The sequence below is a fragment of the Callorhinus ursinus genome, unplaced genomic scaffold (genome assembly GCF_003265705.2).
Source record: "Callorhinus ursinus isolate GAN/ISIS: 27379988/994484 unplaced genomic scaffold, GSC_fseal_2.0 scaffold12, whole genome shotgun sequence".
NCBI classification, from domain to species: domain Eukaryota; kingdom Metazoa; phylum Chordata; class Mammalia; order Carnivora; family Otariidae; genus Callorhinus; species Callorhinus ursinus.
This window is the reverse complement of record NW_027397074.1, coordinates 68,262,123-68,279,493: the sequence shown is the minus strand read 5'-3', so window position 1 is coordinate 68,279,493 and position 17,371 is coordinate 68,262,123. Positions and strand designations below refer to the sequence as shown.

At 56.7% G+C, this 17,371-nt stretch overlaps 3 protein-coding genes across 3 annotated transcripts; 1 reads left to right on the top strand and 2 right to left on the bottom strand.

Annotated features, from left to right (window-relative positions):
• The first annotated feature begins 1,238 nt into the window (after positions 1 to 1,238).
• LOC112818480 (uncharacterized) lies at positions 1,239 to 7,381 on the top strand. The gene is made up of 8 exons (XM_073898553.1): positions 1,239 to 1,364; positions 1,430 to 1,516; positions 1,593 to 1,776; positions 4,634 to 4,701; positions 5,013 to 6,218; positions 6,319 to 6,408; positions 6,637 to 6,728; positions 6,806 to 7,381. Exons 1-8 carry the CDS (start codon positions 1,239 to 1,241, stop codon positions 6,915 to 6,917), a joined length of 1,965 nt encoding a protein of 654 aa, XP_073754654.1. The 3' UTR covers positions 6,918 to 7,381.
• Positions 7,072 to 9,673, bottom strand: SPMIP1 (sperm microtubule inner protein 1). The gene is made up of 2 exons (XM_025865557.2): positions 8,837 to 9,673; positions 7,072 to 7,245 (listed from the first exon to the last, which is right to left on the bottom strand). The coding sequence occupies exons 1-2, from the start codon at positions 9,396 to 9,398 to the stop codon at positions 7,136 to 7,138; spliced, it is 672 nt and encodes a 223-aa protein (XP_025721342.1). The 5' UTR covers positions 9,399 to 9,673; the 3' UTR covers positions 7,072 to 7,135.
• Positions 9,674 to 9,811: 138 nt separating this feature from the next.
• Positions 9,812 to 12,359, bottom strand: ATP6V1F (ATPase H+ transporting V1 subunit F). Its single transcript, XM_025865642.2, has 2 exons — positions 12,085 to 12,359; positions 9,812 to 10,291 (listed from the first exon to the last, which is right to left on the bottom strand). The coding sequence occupies exons 1-2, from the start codon at positions 12,240 to 12,242 to the stop codon at positions 10,090 to 10,092; spliced, it is 360 nt and encodes a 119-aa protein (XP_025721427.1). The 5' UTR covers positions 12,243 to 12,359; the 3' UTR covers positions 9,812 to 10,089.
• Positions 12,360 to 17,371: the final 5,012 nt, after the last annotated feature.

Below are 17,371 nucleotides of genomic sequence, written 5' to 3'. Positions count from 1 at the left end.
GCACATGCACAAAATACACATGCGCACGTGCACATGCACATTGTGCACACACGCCCCTCAGAAACCCAGGTAAACATGGGCAGCACACGCGTGGGCCCCTGTGTGCATTCACAGCCACACCCACCCTGGATGGACATGTGAGTAGGGGACATCCTTGTAGAGGAAAGAACATGGGTTCGGAAATAGAAAACAAGCCTATTTCTTTGAAAAGTCTCTTTGCAAAAAGGACTCTGTTTTTGCTACCTATTGGCTGTGACCTTGGTGATGTAGGGGCCTTGGGTAAAAGACGAGGGGGTACTACATTCTCACTGCAGCTCCCTTTTCCTTCAGCAGGAGTGAAGGGAGTTGGGCTGACCCGACACCAGCTGCTAGCTCAGCCCACCCGTGAGCCCCCCAAGGGGAGTTGGCCCCGGGCTCTTGCGGAGCAGTTGCAAAGCAGCAGGTGCACGAGGCTGCTCAGGACAGCGGGGATGTGGCAATGACAGACCAGCTCGTGCCCTTGTCCCTGCCCAACCTTCACAAACCATGCCGTCACCTGCTGTATCTCGTGTGTCACGACGAGTAGACAGAGTAGACCCAGGGCTAGCACTTTGCACGTGGACAGCGTGGAGCAGGCACCTGGGAAGTGCTCGCCCTTGTCCTGCCCGTGGGGGCTCCTCATCCCTGGGACCACGTTTCCCCCAGGCCCCTTCATCACAGCCACTTGCCTCCAGATGAGGGAGATGCTGCCCCACGTTAGCTGGGGCAACTCGGCTCTCCGGGGCCACCTGCTAGTCTGTAAGACTGGATGAGGATGCTAGCACCCACTTCACAGAGTTGCGTCAGGGACGGATTACACGGATGTAGCCTTTTGTTTCCTGGCCCACGGTGAGTGAGCCTGTGGTGGCTGTGGTCCGCGTGGGGCCCGTTACGTGTGTACATGACGCAGTTGCGAGTGTCATACGTACACGTAAGACACATGCTCTCAGGCTTGCAAACAAGCACACGCATGCACCACTCTCTCCAGCCAGGTCCCAGTCCTCGCCCCACGCTGCCACCCCCTACAGCCAAGAAACCCAGGTCAGAGGCAGGCCCTCTCTGAGACTTGGCTGGGGTCCAGGCCGTGGCTCAGATGTCAGGTCCCTGCATTATTGAGCTCAGGAGCCTTTGTCTCCTCCTCGGTTCTTGGTCCTCCCCTCCTCCCATTCCAGCAGCAGAGGAGAGGAGGGAGGGGACATCTGCTCTGGCTCCCCCTCCCCATGGAGCACACAGCCACACCTGGGGGCCCGGGGCTCCCTTGTAGCCACAGGCAGGCCTTAGCCCTGTACCAGCACCTCTTTAGATGCCCTGCAAGCCCGGGCCAGCTCCAGGCTGCCCTGCAGCAGGTGAGGGGGGTAAGGCATTGCCTCCGAAGGGCAAGGCAGAGGCCTGACTCTATCGTGTCCCCCAGGTGCAAGAGAGTCGGGCCTGTCGATCAGGACTGGAGCTCCCCACTGTGTTGCTGGAGATGGAGCGGAGCCGGCGGGCCCAGCAGCAGGTAGGGGCTGGCCGAGGGGCATGGCAGAGGGCAGGGTGGGCACCCCTTCATGCCCTGGCACCCCCTCTTTTTGCAGCTGCTGTGGGACTTGGAGCTGCTGACTGGGGCAGGGCTGAGCCTCTTCTGGCCCCCCTGGGCCAAGTTCTGTGGTCTGAGGGACCAGGCCCAGTGTGTACGGAGTCAGTGCGGCAAGCCCCATGGTGGGACAGGCGGGGGCCCTGAGCGGCGGACCAGCTGGGTGAGCGGGGGCTTGGCTGAAGGCAAGGGGGGGGTCGGTGTGACATCGAGGTGATGGTGGTGGCGAGGGAAGAGGAATAAGTATGGGCTTCAGACACAGACGGGCCTGGGTTCTCTCTGGTCTGATGCTCCCTGGAGACCGTAAGCCTCTGTTCCCTCAGCTACAAAATGGGGAAGATAATCGATCTTACTCAAAGGGAGCACCAGTAAACTCATCCATGTAAAGGGGTTAGCACGGTGCCTGGACCTGCAATTAATGACTATCTTGGTCTAATCAATGGCATGGTGACATCTTGAAGGCTTTAGACATGGCTGCAGGGTGGGAGGAAAGCAAGCCTGCACGGCTGGCTCCTGAGGGCAGAGGCACTGATGCCCGGGGTCCACGGACCCTTTCCCCCCAGGGCTGGTGGCTGGGCTGGCCCCTCTAGGAGGGAGGGTGCTATGGTGACTGGGACCTGGGACTGTGCCTCCCAGTTCTCAGTTACCAGATGTCCGAGGCACTTTGGGCAGGTTGGCAGCCCTCTCTGAGAGCCGAGGCATCCTCAGCTGCAGCGAGAGGGGGTGTTAGTGGTGACCGCTAAGGGAGGGTCCAGGCGACCCTATTGGGCCAGAACAGCAGTCTCATCTCATCTGCAGGCTCGAATGGGCAGGAGTGATCCATTTCCTCACAAGGAGGGGAAGAGAGCAGGGTCATACGTGGGCATGGGTACCAGGAGGAGGGATGATTTGGGCCATCTTAAATGGTGCCCACCACACTGGGGGATGATGCCCTGTGGACTAGGGCACCTTCCAACTTTCCAGAGTTCCAGGCTGTGCCCACTGCCCCAGGCTGGGGACTCTCTGAGCCAGAACCATCAGCTTCCAGAGGGGTGAGCCTTTTTCCCAGGAAATTCTGTCCAGTTTGTATTGCCACACAAAAGGGCCAAGCCCTGGACCGTTTTTCCTATCTCCTTCCACAGTCCTGCCTAGGACCTCCTCCTTATGCCCAAGGCTCCTCTTGGGGTCCTCACTCAGTTGTACCCATATGCTGGCCCCACAGCCCCTGGAAAGGGTGACCCCCATGTTCCAGCTCCTGGGACCCAGGGGTGGATGCAGGGGCTGGGAGAGGCCGCCCTGGACTGGGCTCAAAGGCATTGGAGTGGGGAGACTGGCGGACAGGCTGCCTCCCCTTTCTAGAGCCCATGGGCTGCAAGAGGCGATTCTGAGGCAGCCTCTGACTCCTGCAGGGGGCAGGCAGTTGACCCATCATCGGCCCTGGATCTGGGTGAAGCTAGGAGTGACAGAGACCCAAGATGGGGGAGCCCTGCTATGCCTGCAGAGCCCACACCCGGTATGCTGACACCCTGGCTGGGTGGCCAGACAAGATTGGGAGGAGGTGGGAAGTCCTCATGCCAAGTGCTAGGATCCCAGTCCCCTTCTCACTCATTCTTCATCTCATACTTTTTATTGGGTGCCAAGGAGCACCCGGGGACAAGAAGTAGGTTTTATTTTATGTCCCAGTTCCGCCTGTTCAGTACCAGCTGTCTCAGGCACGGAGTCCAGGATTCTGAAGCTAAACTGGGGCTCAGGGGAGGGAGTGCTGGAATGGCTGTGCGCGGTGGCCCAGGGAGGAGGGATGGGACAGCGGCACCTGTCACCTATTTGCCCCCCCTCACGCCAGGCACTGGGAACATACAGAGCACAGGACGGACTTGGCCCCATTCCTTGGTCCTTGTCACTGAGATCACAGCTTAGTGAGAGTGCAACCATAAACAGGCAATTAGAATTCCATGGGATAGATGCTGTGAACCCTGGACCTATCAATTTAAATGAACCAGACTCTCAAATTATTTGTTAAATAAACCTAGTTGAGCCAGAAGCCTCTAATTGTTCCATCATGCACATGAGAGAAAAGCAAAGAGCCAATGCTTGTTTTTTCTGATTGGCAGAGATTTTTACAAGTAAAAGATCTCTTGGGAATACAGAGGCGTCAGTTACATTATAACCAGAGGAATAAGTTCTCTAGTAAGACAACAGATCAGAATTGTGAGGGCACAGGGTTGGGGGTCATGTTCAGTGGTTCATGGCAATCATTTCTAAAGGCTTGGGAGTCTTATCAGACTCCTTTGTTCAAAAGACATTGTCACAAAGAACTTACCCATTTGGTTACTTTTGTGAATATTCACACATCCACATTGCATAAAGATGGAATATTCTTGTGAAAGTTCTCCATTTAGGGTCTTACAAAATCAAGTTCTTTTAACTAGTTCTAGGGCTGCAGAATGACTCTCTTTCCTGCACAGCTGCAAGGGAGCAGAGACATTTCATTTCTCTTTTTAGATTTCTTTTGTTAATTATGAAACTTGCAGTTTTTAGGGCCGGCTCCAGCCTCAAATTTCACTTCTTGAGTTTCATTTGATTTTACCGTCAGCAACCAAGAAAGCCCTAAGGAGGATTTTTCTTAATAACAGTAAAATAAGGTGCCTACTGTGGGTTTCTTTACGGGCCTAGAGGGGCCCACCAGGAGGAAGTGGGGTGTCCTTGTAAGGGACTGACAAGCCTGGCCAACAGATCCTTCCCGCCCCCAAGGCATCCCCTGGTGGTTTTGAGGACAAGGGTGTGCAGGTCCCTCTGAGGTGCTCTGCCTCGGCTGGGGGGATGAGGAAGATGTGGTCGGCTGTTGACAGGCAAATCCAACAAGCAGGTACATGGCAGGTAGTTTGAATAAAGGTGGACCTATGAACTGTGACAGCATTGAAGTTCAAACATCGGTCCTCAGGGCATCCCCTTCCCCTTATGTGCTGGGGACTCCCTAGGCTTCTTGGTTCCAGTTCAGGTGGAATGTGTGTGAGGGGCTGGGATATGAGCAGAGGGTTCCTGACATTGTTCTTTCTCCCTCAGGTTGCTTACTAGAGCCGAACCCCACCATCAGCAGTAGCTTTGGGGACCCAGGAAGCTCTGAGTTCAAGGTGAAAGAGTTAAAGTGTTCTGGGCAAAAGCCCTCTCAGATTGGGGATAGCAGGGGTGGGTCTGCCTGGGAGGAGGCTACTGGGGGGAGGTGATGCCACCTCCTATAGCCAGGTGGAAGAAGGGACCCGCACTGAAGCACCTTTTACACCACGTAAAGTAGGCTTAACGAGTTCAGGAATCAGGCAAGGGCTGTAATGGAAATGAGGTCCACTGGGACAGCCACTGAGGTCTCCAAGGTCCTTTGGGGGGAAAGTGGCCAAGGTATGGGGATTGCCTCACAAGCCTGGACCCAAATGCTCTTCCTTCCCAGGACCTGGCCCAGAGGGGAGAGAGGAGACAAGCAGGACCTACAACCCAGAGGCCCTCCACAAGCCTATGGGGGAGGAAGCTCGCTCAGGGAGCCCCAAGGCCCTCAGGCCTGCCCTCCCAGGGCCTGTCAGAACCCCAAGATCCCCCTGTGGGGCGGGGCGGGAGCCTGGGCCAGGAAAGAGCAGAACTTCAGAAACTGCTGAGGACTGAGATTCCTCAGAGGCAGAGACAGGAGGATTCCCAAGAGCATAAACAGCGTCCCCAGGGTCGGAAAGGGGAGGCCCCCAGCGGGGAGAGCGAAGAAGTTCCTAAGAGACAGAGAGAGAAGATACACCAGGGTCAGAGTGGGGAGGCCACTGGGGCTCTGGGGGAGGAAGTCTCTGTGTACCCCCGGGGGGAGGCTCCCCAGAGTGAGAGGAGCGAGTCTCCTCAAGGTCAAAGAGGAAACAGCCCTCAGTGCCAGAGAAAAGAGGTCCTCCAGGAGCCGAGGAAGGAGACTCCTCGGGGCGGGGAAGTGAAGGCCCTTCAGACTTCGCCAGGCCGCATCTCACAAGCCTGGGAGGTGGCTGAGGGAGAGGCGCCTACACAGCCCCCCGAGGAAGGCGCCTCCCTGGGAATTTCTAGGGATGTCTGCCGGTCCCTGGGAGAACAGAAGCCTCAGCCTGGGGGAAGGGAGAGCCCTGGCTCCGGTGATAGGACCACCCAGCTGACGCAGGACAAAACTGACGGCGGGAGCCAAGAGTCGGCACCGGCCGCGGGAGAGCCGAGGGCCGTCCGGGAGGGGGCGCGGCCTCCCTTTCCACCCCGGAGGCTTCCGGCCCGGCCGCGGCTCCCAGGCCCAGGGGCCGAGCCGCTAGCGGCCCCAGGCACCGGGGGCTCGGGGCAGCAGGAGCACCCCGCGGCTCTCCCGGGGCGCCCAGGGCTGCTGCGCGACCCGCACGGGCTTCAGGACCCGGAGGGAAGCCCGGGCCCGGCGGAGCAGGTGCGCGGCGGCTCCGCTAGGCTCCTGGGCGCCGTCGGGGAGCGGGGGGGCGGCGCGGAGGCCCCCGAGGCCTCGAAGGCCGCGTGGCCCGCGCTCCCCGGCCGGGAGAAGGCGTCGGCGGGCGTGAGCGCGGCGCAGCAGGAGACGGCTCTGCAGCGGCTGCTGGAGCTGCACCGCGCGGCCCGGCGCCGGCGGCGGCAGGCCCGCGAGCAGCAGCGGCTCCGAGTGCGTACCCGCGCCGCGCCGCGCCGGGCCGGCCTGGGGCACGAGGGGCACAAGGGGCACGAGGGGCGGCCGGCGGGCCGCTGACAGCCGCCTCCTCCAGGTCTTGGAACGCCTCCGCCTCGCCAGGAACCGCCACTGCCGGGTGCACCCTCTGGGGCCCCCATCCAGCCCAGCCCAGCTCCCGCCACAGGCAAGACTCCCCGGAGAAGGCGGCGGGGCCCCCGCGATCCTGCCCGGGCGGGGGGGCGGCGGGCCGGGCTGGGAGCCTCCCGGGTCCCTTCCGATTGCGTGCCCCGCGCACCCGCACGGACGCGGACTGCGGGCGGGAGGGGCGCGTCCGCCCGGGTGCTGCGGCCGGCCGGCGCCGTCAGGCCCGCGGGGGAGGAGGCCGGGGCCTCAGCGCTCGGCACCGCCCCAGGAGGACGCGGCGGCGCAGCGGCGCGCCCTGCGGGAGCAGCTGCAGCGTGCGCTCCGGGAGAGGACGTGGCGGCTGCGGGCCCTCGGGGCCAGGTGAGGGGGGAGGGCGGGGAGGCCGATGGGGCGGTAGCGGTTCCCATTCTCCGGGATGACGGGCCACTCTCTCCCAGGAACACCCAGAACTTCCAGCAGCTACTGTGGCCCCCTGGCGCGGAGGAGCCTTCGGCTGGAGAGGAGCGCTCACCCTTCCCAGCCCCCTCTCCCCCCTCTCGTCCCTGCTGAATCCTCATAGGGATGATTAGAGAGATGAGGATTAAGGAGAACGCAAGCCGGCAACCTGCAGGCCCGCAAAGGGCAGAACAGAGGTAGTTCCAAGAAAGGCCCAGAACTTTGCCTCAGGGCCGGGGAGGCCAGACACACAGACACACGCAGCAGCTTCAGCCGCACCAGGAGGCGTGTTATTTCTTCTTCCCTCCCCTAAGTCCACTGCCCGGCCATTGTCAGAGCGCCAGGTCCTGAGGGTCAAGCAGCGAGAAGGCCCCATTCTTTCGGAAGAACGATTCAGTGCGGCACATCTTACGGGAGACCAGTTCTTGCTTCACTGGGGGGCCTGTGGTAAGATGTCAGAGGCCAGGAATGGGTCCTGGGAAAGGGAACCATGGGAGCCCTGCCTGTGGAGCCCTGGAAATCTGCCTGTACTGTATCCACTTTGGACGTGTGGAGGAATAAAAGGTGCTTCTGAGCAACACCAGCCGTGGGCAAACAGGGAGCCGGCGGGGGGTCCAGAGCAGCGGTGAGGGCAGGACTGGTCAGTCCGCCCCCTGCTTTCGTTTCCCCCACCCCAGGCTCCTCCACAGAGCGGGTGGTGGGACCCCCGGCACGGCTGGTCACAGGGACAGACAGAGCTAGACGTCCCTGGGGGAGAGAGGGCTTCCTTCTACCTCCTGCTCTCCTGGGACTTGCTTCCTGCTTTTGTGGGGAAATTCCTCTTTTCCCCTCCTTTTAGGACCTTGGGGAAAGTGGGGGAAATTTTTAGGCAAAAACATCAACTGTGTTTATCCCCAGCCATCCACCTTTCCCGCCCAGGCACTCAAGCGTGGGGAGAAAAACCCATGACTGAGTAGCCTCACTCACACAATTCATGAGCACAAGAAGCAAGGGTCCTTTCCTATGCCATTTAACTCTACATCTCCAACTACACCACTGCGCCCCACCCCACACCCCAGAGGATAACCTCGACTCTCAGCCTCACAGAAAAAGCAGACTCGGTCCAGATGGACAGCCTTCCCACCAACACCATCTCCCTACCCCTCTCTGTGCCCCTGCCTCTCCTGTCAGATTCCAGCATCTGGAGTTCCCCGGGTGAGCCCATCCAACCTCAGGCTTTAAATAGCACCTACATTCTGATGACCCCCAAGTTTGCATCTTCAGCTCTGACCTCACTCCGGCTTTAAATAGCACCTACATTCTGATGACCCCCAAGTTTGCATCTTCAGCTCTGACCTCACTCCACAGGGGGACCTCCATACACAGCCACCTCACAGCATGGTCAGGGCTGACCTGTCCTCACACACCACCCAGCCCTGCTCCTCTCCATCTTTCTTGTCCAGGCACTTGAGCCAAACACCGGGGCTTCACCATGGTTCTTCTTTCCCCTTCAGTCATTCAATCCCTCAGGAGGCTTCCTTGATTCCTCCTCCAAAACATAGCCTGAAACTCCCTCGGCTCTACCGCTAATCACCCTAGCCCGAGCCATCGTCCTCTCCTGCCAGGATGACCCAACATAGATGCAGACGTCAGCTGCCAGAGTTGACTCTTTCCCTGAAAAACCCGTTACAGAATAGTTAGTACGCGACCAGTACCATTTACCGGCTTAAAACGCTCCATGGCTTCGTCTCCCACTTGGAATAAAATCCAAATTCCTCTGTGTCACTTAGCTTCCAACAGTTGGGTCCCCAGAGAGGCCTTTCCCGACCATCCAGTCTAAAGCCTCACACGGCCCTTGCCCATCTCCCCCATCACTCCCTAGTCTCATCATGGAACTTGTCCTTATCAGACAGGTCCTCTTTACAGCCTAGAGCCCACCCCCCAGAAGGGACAACTCCATCCATGTCTTGTGTGCCTAGTGCTGACGGCACGGCCTGGCTCAGGGCAGGGGCTCCGTGTTCGTGAGATGAATAATTTGAGAGGTTGGGGCTCACCCAGCTGCCAGCCATATGCGAAGCTGGTGGTGATGGGGAAGAGGTAGCGCATCTCGGGCATGTCCAGTTTTCGGGTGTTGAGGTAACGGTAGCGCCCCTGGAAGTCGTGGGAGATGCCTTCATACAGCAGGGCCTGGGTGGCAGGCGGGACCGGGTGCATTTCTGACTGAATAGGAGTCTCCGGGGCAGGGCTGGGGGCCTCGGTAGGCACTGCCTTGGGGGCAGGCGGAGGTAGGAGTGGGGCTTTGGGGTGCAGGGAGGGCAGTTTGAGGGGCAGGCGCGCTGCAGCCTTAGCCTTCTGCTTGGCCTTCACCATCGACCCATACTTGCGGTGCCATTCACAGCGCAACGTCTTCTCCCGCAGATATTCCTCCTTCCAGAAGTTCTGCCGCAGCGTATCCATGTTGAGTTGCCGCGACATGGTAGCCAGGGAAGGAGCAGGGTGGCTACAGCTGAGGGGTGAGCAACAGCAAGCAGGGTCCTTCTGACAGCAGGGGGCTGCGAGGACAGTCACTTGGCAACCAAGCCTCACCTCACACAGGGCCAGGGTTCTACTTGCCATGCCTTTAGCAGACCTCACATGCCTTGATCCAGAGGCAACCTCAGGCCAGGGCCCACCAGCTAAGAGCCTTGACCTCCAAACCTCTTGCAGGACCCAGGCTCGGTCTCGTATCACAGGCTTCTAGGTTTCCTGTGTTTCTGCTTCCATCCCTTCGGGTCAGGTCCCTTCCCAGCCCAAGAGAGACTGAAGTGGGGGAGCCAAGGGCCTGGACACAAACCTCCCCCCGTTCCTCCCCACCGGAGCTGGTCACTGTTGATTCAAAGGACCCATCCTTGAGTTACAACCTCCTGGCACCATCCTCCTGGTCCAACTTTTCTATGCCCGGATCTTGGGCAGAACCATCTCTGGCCCTGCCAATCTCATCCCCCCAACCGCCTCATCCCATGCGTGTCCTCTGTGGCACCCAGCATCAGTTTGGAGAGAAACAAGAACATTACTTTAATTTAACATCAACAGTGACACTGTGTAACAGCAACAGGGAGGTAGTGGAGAGAAGACACTCAGGCTTCCTGTTCCCTAACCGGCCTTGACTTTAATGGCAGAGCCGCAGCCAACATGGAAGCACCTCACCTAGCCTCTCAGTGGAATGGGAAGGGGCAGGGGGCTGGGAACTGGACATCAGAGGCTCACAACTTAGAGAAGGGCTGATGGGGCAAGCCTGGGGAGAGGCTGCATGGCTGTGGGGAGGGCCCTAGCGCAGGTCCTCGGCCGTGAACATTCCCCTGGCCCTGCGCAGGATGGAGTCCTTGGCAGCATCATAGGGGTGCTCCTTGGACGGGATCTCCAGAACGGCTGGAATGGAGCGCTGGTGGGCGTCGAGTGCGTGCCGCACCATCTCTGCAATGTATTGGTTGATGAGGATAATGCCGATGTCATCCCGGTTTAGAAACTGCCTGTTGGGAGAGAGGAGAAGGGATTCCAGGGCAGCCAACTCAAGAGGTGCTGAGGCTGGGCTGCCGAGGGGAATGGGCTTGACCCAGAAACCGCAGAGTTCAAGGGCAAAGGTTGCTAGCTAGACTCTGGAGAGTTCCTAACCAGGATCAAATTCAAAAACCTAAGGGCCCTGGCTGTCAGGGTTGGCTTCTCCCTCCCCTGCTTGGAAGGCTCCCAAGTGAACTGGTGCTGAGGATTAGGGCACACACTGGTGTATTCTCTGTATGTTGCGTTTGTGTTAAAAAGAGGATAAGAATGTGCATGCCTGTCCCTCTGTATGGACATGAAGAAAAAGCAGAAAGGTAAATAGGCAATTAAGTGTTTACATGGGTGGAGGAGGGAGGGAGGTAATGAAGTAGAAAAAGACGGGGGTGGGGGTGGGAGTGAGACTTCAATGTTTATGTATTTTTTAAATATTAATTTGCAAGCCACATGAATACTTTTAACTTTTCAAAGGAAAACATTTTTTTTTAAGGGGGCTGATGAGAGCACTAAAGGCTTTAAGGTCTATGCTGATGAGGGTGGGGGATGGATCGGAGGGGAAGTTTGGTGTGAGCCAAGAATACAACACAAGAGGAGGAAAATCATACTTTCCCCAGAGAGAGAGCCTAGCACTGGGCTCTTCTTTCTTTGTGATCACCCACGCATTAATTAAAATATTAAAAACTAACTGAGCGCTTGCTCTGTGCCAGGCACCAGAGCAGGTTAGACTTGATGATCTCTGGGTCCCTTTGGATAGAAACATGGAAAGTTCTTGGAGTAAAATCTGTCCTTCTCCCCTGACAACTTGGGTCACTTTACCAGAACGCTTAAAGATCAGGCCAGTTCAGGGCCTATCATACCCCAGGCAGCAGGAACCAGTCTCAGCCCGCAGCTCAGGGCTGGACTGTGTAGGGGAAAACAGGTGAGCATGGTTTGTCCCTGAGACTTGGCAACAGGGGCCTTAGAGAAGGGGTGAGAAAGCACAGGGCCTGGCATTCTCAATTCAAGTCACCAGGACACCTCCTGGATTAAGGGACATGCCTGCATTCACACTATGAAGCTATCACTCTTGACCCAGGGGAAGAGATGAGGCCTTCACATGCAAGGTCTTAGCAGAAAGTAGGATACTGCCCTAATATTCTGCCGGCTGTGCTCGGGACAATGGGAAATTCTAAGAGAGAACTGTACAAGCAAAGCGTGGACCTGGCTTTAGAGAGTTGGGACTGGGTTCAAATCCCCTCTCCCTCTCTTCCAAATGTTGTGACTTTGGTACGTGCCTTAACCTCTCTTGTCAAGAGGAATGATAACCCCTAGCTTACAGGATGGTTGTGAGCCTCTAAGGGACATGAAAACACAAGACAACCCGACCCCACTGCCTAGGTGTTCCGATGAAGTGTATGGTTCCTTGCGGGGTCAATTCGCAAGAGCCGAGTGCTAGCAATGCTGGGGGTCTGCTCTACAGATGAACTGGGGCGAAGCTGACCCTGCGGAAGGTTGGGCCGAGGGGCGGCGCCCGTCATGAGCTCTGTTCCCCTTCTTTCCTGACACACCGTCATGTGAGAGATGAGCTCGTGGACCTGACATAGCCCGGGTTCCCCCAGGCCCCAAAAGCGAACTTGGAGCACAGAGGCTTCCTCCGGAAGGGCGGCCGAATCGACTTCCCTGACCCTCGACAGCGGGGTCTGGACGACCAGCGCAGGCCCCGCCCGCCAGGTCCCCGCGATCCCACCCAAGGCAGCGGGTCCCATTCAGGCCTCGCGGGCTACCGTACCGGAAAGTGTCTTCGATCTCATTGATGGTTGTATCCTTCTCCACCACCAGGAAATTAGGCTGACGGTTCTTGTTAAGCTCCCCTATGCCGCCCAGCAGGAAGCCAGTCACCGTGTCCTCGTCTCCGATCACCGCTATTAGCTTCCCCCTACCCGCCATTCCCGCAGGCAGGTCCGCGACGGCCCGAAGTCACCGAAGCCCCACCTACGCAGTGCACCGCCTTTTCGACAGCGCCTCCACCCCTTAGACATGCGCAATTCACCACTCCGCCTCCCGGGACATGCGCATTAATAGTAAAACGGTCTCAATCTGAATACGCCTGCGCCATAAAGAGAGGCCTGAACCTGGGGACTTCGATTCCCAGAAGCGCGCGCGGCACCACGGGCTCACGCAAGCGCGTTCCATCGCTCATTCGACAAACCTGTTGAGCCTCCTACTGATAGATACCTAGACGCCAGAAGAGAAGATAGGGTTTCTGTTCTCTGGGGCAAGGTCCGGGTCTGTATCGTGTATGTAAGTATTTAACTATGACACGCAGTTAACAGCTAGTATCTGTTTGTTTAGTAGATAAAAGACTGAACAAGTTAATGGTGACACTGACTAGTGAGGTAGGAATTCAAGTGAACAGGCAATTACAAAGCAGTGTGTTAATTGCTAAAGTTAATTCCAGGACGTGGAAGCATCCACTGAAGGGGTAACTAGCCCACTGGGGGGAAGGTGTGCTCAAAGAAGATCGCCAGAAGGATTCAGGAGATAGAAATAAGGACAAGAGGGTGTTGTAGGCAAGAGGAACAGCATATGCCAAGGCTTAGTGACTAGAGAGCATAAGTGCCCTCAAGCAAAGGTAAAGAATCTGGAAGTTATCCTGAGGACAAATTATCCTGAAGTCACTGGAAAATGATCTCGTGAGATACATGTTTTAGAGATAGCACCGTCACAGTGCTGTGTGCAGAGGCAAGACTGGAAGGATACCATTGTGGTAAGAGATAATGGTGGTCAGAACTTAGGCTGTGATAATGGGAATGTGGAGAAGGAGATGGAGTCAAGAGATATTAGAGCAGAATCGACAAAACTGGTTTTCAGATTGGATGTGTCTGGGGAGTGAAGTAGAGACCCAGGTGACGCCCAGGCTTCTGGCCATTGCAACTAGGTGGATAGCAGTAACATTACTGAGAGAGTGAGCGCTGTGAAATACAGACTGAAAGAGAAAGGTTCACTCTTTCCTCCTCCATTTTAGCCAACAGGCATCCTGGTGTTCAGCATGTGGTTTGTGAGTTTAGAGTGCTTGAGACATCCAGATGGTCTCGGCTAGTGGTTATTTGTATGATAGCCTTGGGTTTTGGGGCACACCTGGTTTGAATCTTGGCCTTGCTACTTAGAAGTATGATGTTGGATTTATCACCAAAGTTCTCAAGGCCTCAAGTTCTTCAGATAGTAGTATGCCCACCCACTTGATAGAGCCGTTAGGGTTAAGTGAGATAGAGTCCACAAATGCTCAGCACCCAGGGCTATACTTTGGTTGGGGAAGAGCAGCTGGGCTGGACGTCTATAAACACACAGGTGGAAAGCGGGTGATGCTGAGGAGGAGGCCAACTGGCAATTCAGGAAAGTGCTCACACCTGGGGTGAGTGGGGAGGGAGGGTAGAGAATGAGGAAGGGTGTGTGTAGAAGCACCCGGTTTAGTGCCTGGCCCAGAACCGGCCCACAATGGTCACAAGTGGTTGGGTACTTAAGAGAATGGATCCTGCCTTCATTGGTTTTATCAGGTAGAGTGAGGATCTGGGCACATTCACCATACATTCATTCATTCAGCCAGCATTTATCAAATGTGGCCATGAGGAGGCTGAGGACACAAGACTGATCAACTACGATTTCTTTCCTCAGGGAGCTCCCTGCAGGATGGGGAGGAAGGCAAACATAAGAGAGGCCCTGGAGGGATATTATAGGAGCAGGATTCAGAGCAAGGAGGGGGAAAGGGAAGAAGAAACTTAAAAAAGAGCACAGAGGCAGATAGGCCACTGAGTAAAGAGGTGAGGAGGGTGGTCTTCTCTGACTGACCCACCACTATGTGCTGAAATGTCCGGGGGCAAGTCTAGAGTTGAGGGGTCAATTGAGTGAAATGCTTCTTTGCCCTGCTCTGGCTACTGAATTATTTATTCATGTGTCACACATGTCTGTGTTAGATCTTCCAGGGTCAGGGAGCTCAGGCTGGTAGGGGAGGAGGGTCTGGAGGTACAAAGTCACAGATCAGTGTAGTAATGCAGAGATGTGCCCTGGGGCAGTTTGGGAGCTGGGGGGCAGATCCAGGAGAGACAGGGAGGGAGCCAAGGAGATGAGGGGGGTGGAGAGGCAAGGGGGTTCCCAGGCACAGGCCCAAACTGCAGCTTGGACGCCCAGGAAGCTAGAAGCTGTAAAGTGGGGTTGGAGTAGAGGGTGTGGTGGGGAGTGGGCACACTGTCTGACTCAGGACTTTTTTTTTTTTTTTTAAGATTTTATTTATTTATTTGACACAGAGAGAGGAGGGGGAGTGGCAGAGGGAGAAGCAGGCTTCCCCCTGAGCAGGGAGCCCGATGCGGGGCTCAATCCCAGGACCCTGGGATCATGACCTGAGCCGAAGGCAGACACTCAACACCTGAGCCACCCAGGCGCCTCTGACTCAGGACTTCTTGCCTGAACTGGTGGGGGATGCTGGTGTGTGAACTTGGTGGCCTTGTGAGGAAGAGTAGACATTAGCCTGGAACCGGAGGGAGCTGCAGAAGGGCCTGAACCAGAGAGGCGCAAATTCCTTTCAATGTGAGCCTCTCAGGCTGCAGTGTGGAGGATGGGTTTGAGAGAACTGGCTGGGGCCAGGGAGGCTAGGGGGAGAGGCTGTAGGCCAGGGAGGCGAAGTGACAAGGCTATAGGGCCAGGAAGACTAGTTCGGAGGTTGGTGACCAGGGAAGCTAAATGACTGGTAGGCCAGGGAGGCTAGTAGAAAGCTGATGGGCCAGGGGAACTATTTAAGCACTGGTGGAACAGGAAGACTAGTTAAGAGGCTGGTGGGCCAGGGAGGCTAAATGAAGAAGCAGATGAGCCAGGGAAGCTAAGGGAAGAAGCTGGTGAGGCAGGAAGACTAGTTAGGAGGCTGGCAAGCCATGGAGAATAGATAAGGTGCTGACAGGCCAGGAAGACTAGTTCAGAGGCTGGTGGCCAAAGAGGTCAAGTGAAGAGACTGGCGGGCCAGGGAAACTAGTAGTGATGCTGATGGGCCAAGGAAACTAGTTTAGAAGCTGGTGGGCCTGCGGGACTAGTTAAGAATCCGGCAGACCAGGGAGAGTAGTGAAGAGGCTAGCAGGCCGGGGAGACTAGTTAAAGGCAGGGAGACTAAGGGAAAGGCTATAGGCCAGGGAGGCTAGTTCAGTCGTTAGTGGGTCAGCGAGGCTTAGGTGAAGAAGTGGCAGGCCAGGGAGGCTAACTGAAGAGGTTGGTTTTCCACGGAGACCAGTTAAGAGCCTGGTGGGCCAGGGAGGGTAAGTGAACAGGTTAGTTGGCCATGGGGACTAGTTAAGAATCTGGCTGGCCAGGGAGGCTGAGTGAAAAGACCGTAAGGCCAGGGAGGTTAGGTCTGGAGGCTGGCGGGCTCGAAGACTAGCTGAGAGGTTGGCAGCCAGGGAGGCCAAGGAAGAGGCCGGTGGGTCAGGGAGGGTAAGCAAAGAAGCTGGTGGGCTAGAGAAACTGGTTAAGATGCTGATGGGCCAAAAAGTCTAGTTTAGAAGCTGGTGGGCCAGGGCCTAGTAAAGAGGCTCATGGGCCAGGCATACTAGTTCAGAGGTTTGTGGGCCAGGGAGGCCATAGAAAGATGCTGGCAGGCTAGGGAGGCTAGCGCATATGCCGTGGGACAAAAGGGCTAGTTTGCAAGCTGGTGAGCAAGGGACTTGTTAAAGGGCCGGCAGTTAGTTAAGCGGCTAGTGGGCAGGGAAACTAAGGGAGGAGGCTCGTGAACTAGGGAGGCTAAGGGAGAAGGTGGTGGGCCTGGGAGGCTGAGGGAAGAGGTGGTGGGCCTCTCTGAAGACTTGCCAGTGGCTGGAGGCCAGGGAGACTAATAGAAGAAGCAAGCATGCCAAGGAGGCTCAGTGAAGAGGCTGGTGGACCAGGGGAGGCTCAGGTAAGGGGCTGTTGGGAAGTTAAATGAAAAGGCTGTAGGGTCAGGGAGGCTAGTTCAGTGGTTTGTGAGCCAGGGAGGCTACGTTCATCAAGAGGCTGGCTGGCCAGGGAGGCTAATTGAGGTGGCGGTGGGCCTAGGAGACTAGTTCAGAGGTCTGAGCCAGGGAGGCTGAATGAAGAGGCTGGTGGGCAGGCCACGGATGCTACCAGCAGATGCTTGTGGGCCAGGGAGACTAAGGGAAGAGCTCAGGCCAGGGTGACTGGTTAGGAGGCTGGTTTGGGTTGGGGTCCTGAGCAAGGTCAGAGCTGCTGCTGGAACCGGAACAGGTCCAGATCTGACCCTGGACTTAGCTGGATTGAAGGTTCCTGGGTTTGCATGGGGTTCCGCCTGTTTGCTGGGTGAAGAACATTTCCTGTTGGAGTCTGTGCTCACTGTTTTAAGGACCTAATTTGTTGAACATCTTTGAGATCAGGCTGAAAGGAAGCTGGCCTCCCAGGAGCCATAGGGCAGTCTTCCAGAACAGTGTTCACCTCCCTCTCCCACCTGCCAACTCTCTAGGAGTCTGAGGACTAATCCTGGAGGCCCCTGTCGTTGGTTCTTTCAAGTATTCCCCCAAATGCCAGACCTCCCCAGACAGATGGTGGCCACCCATAGAAAGCACGTGCACGACAGCAGCCAAGCCTCTGCGACAGGCCGCACTTTATTTGGAGTTTTCCACGTAAGCGACTCCCAGCAGAGCCACATGATATGTGCAAAAGTCCCCCCAGAAAGCTGGGCCTCGCAGTGTGTAAAAAAGGCCCCCCACGGGGCAGAGCTGTGCAACCGTAAAAAAAAAAAAAAAAAAAAAAAAAAGAGAGAGAGAGAGAAAGCAGTCCTCCAGGAAGCCTGGCTGGGCAGCTAGAAATCGCCCGGGGCCAGGCCACGTCCAGCGCTGCCGCTGGGTCTGGGTCTGTTTTCTCCTCCGATTGTGCTTTCTCCTCCAAGTCCTTAATGCTCTGGGGTTGTGGCCCCCAGAGGGGCCAGACACGGTCCTTAGCAGCAAGGTGGTCTGGCCGGCAGTGCGGTTTGAGGGTGACCTCTCTCACACACGCAGACACCCCCAAACACATGCTTCCCCACTGGCCTCAGCCCCACCAGAAAACTT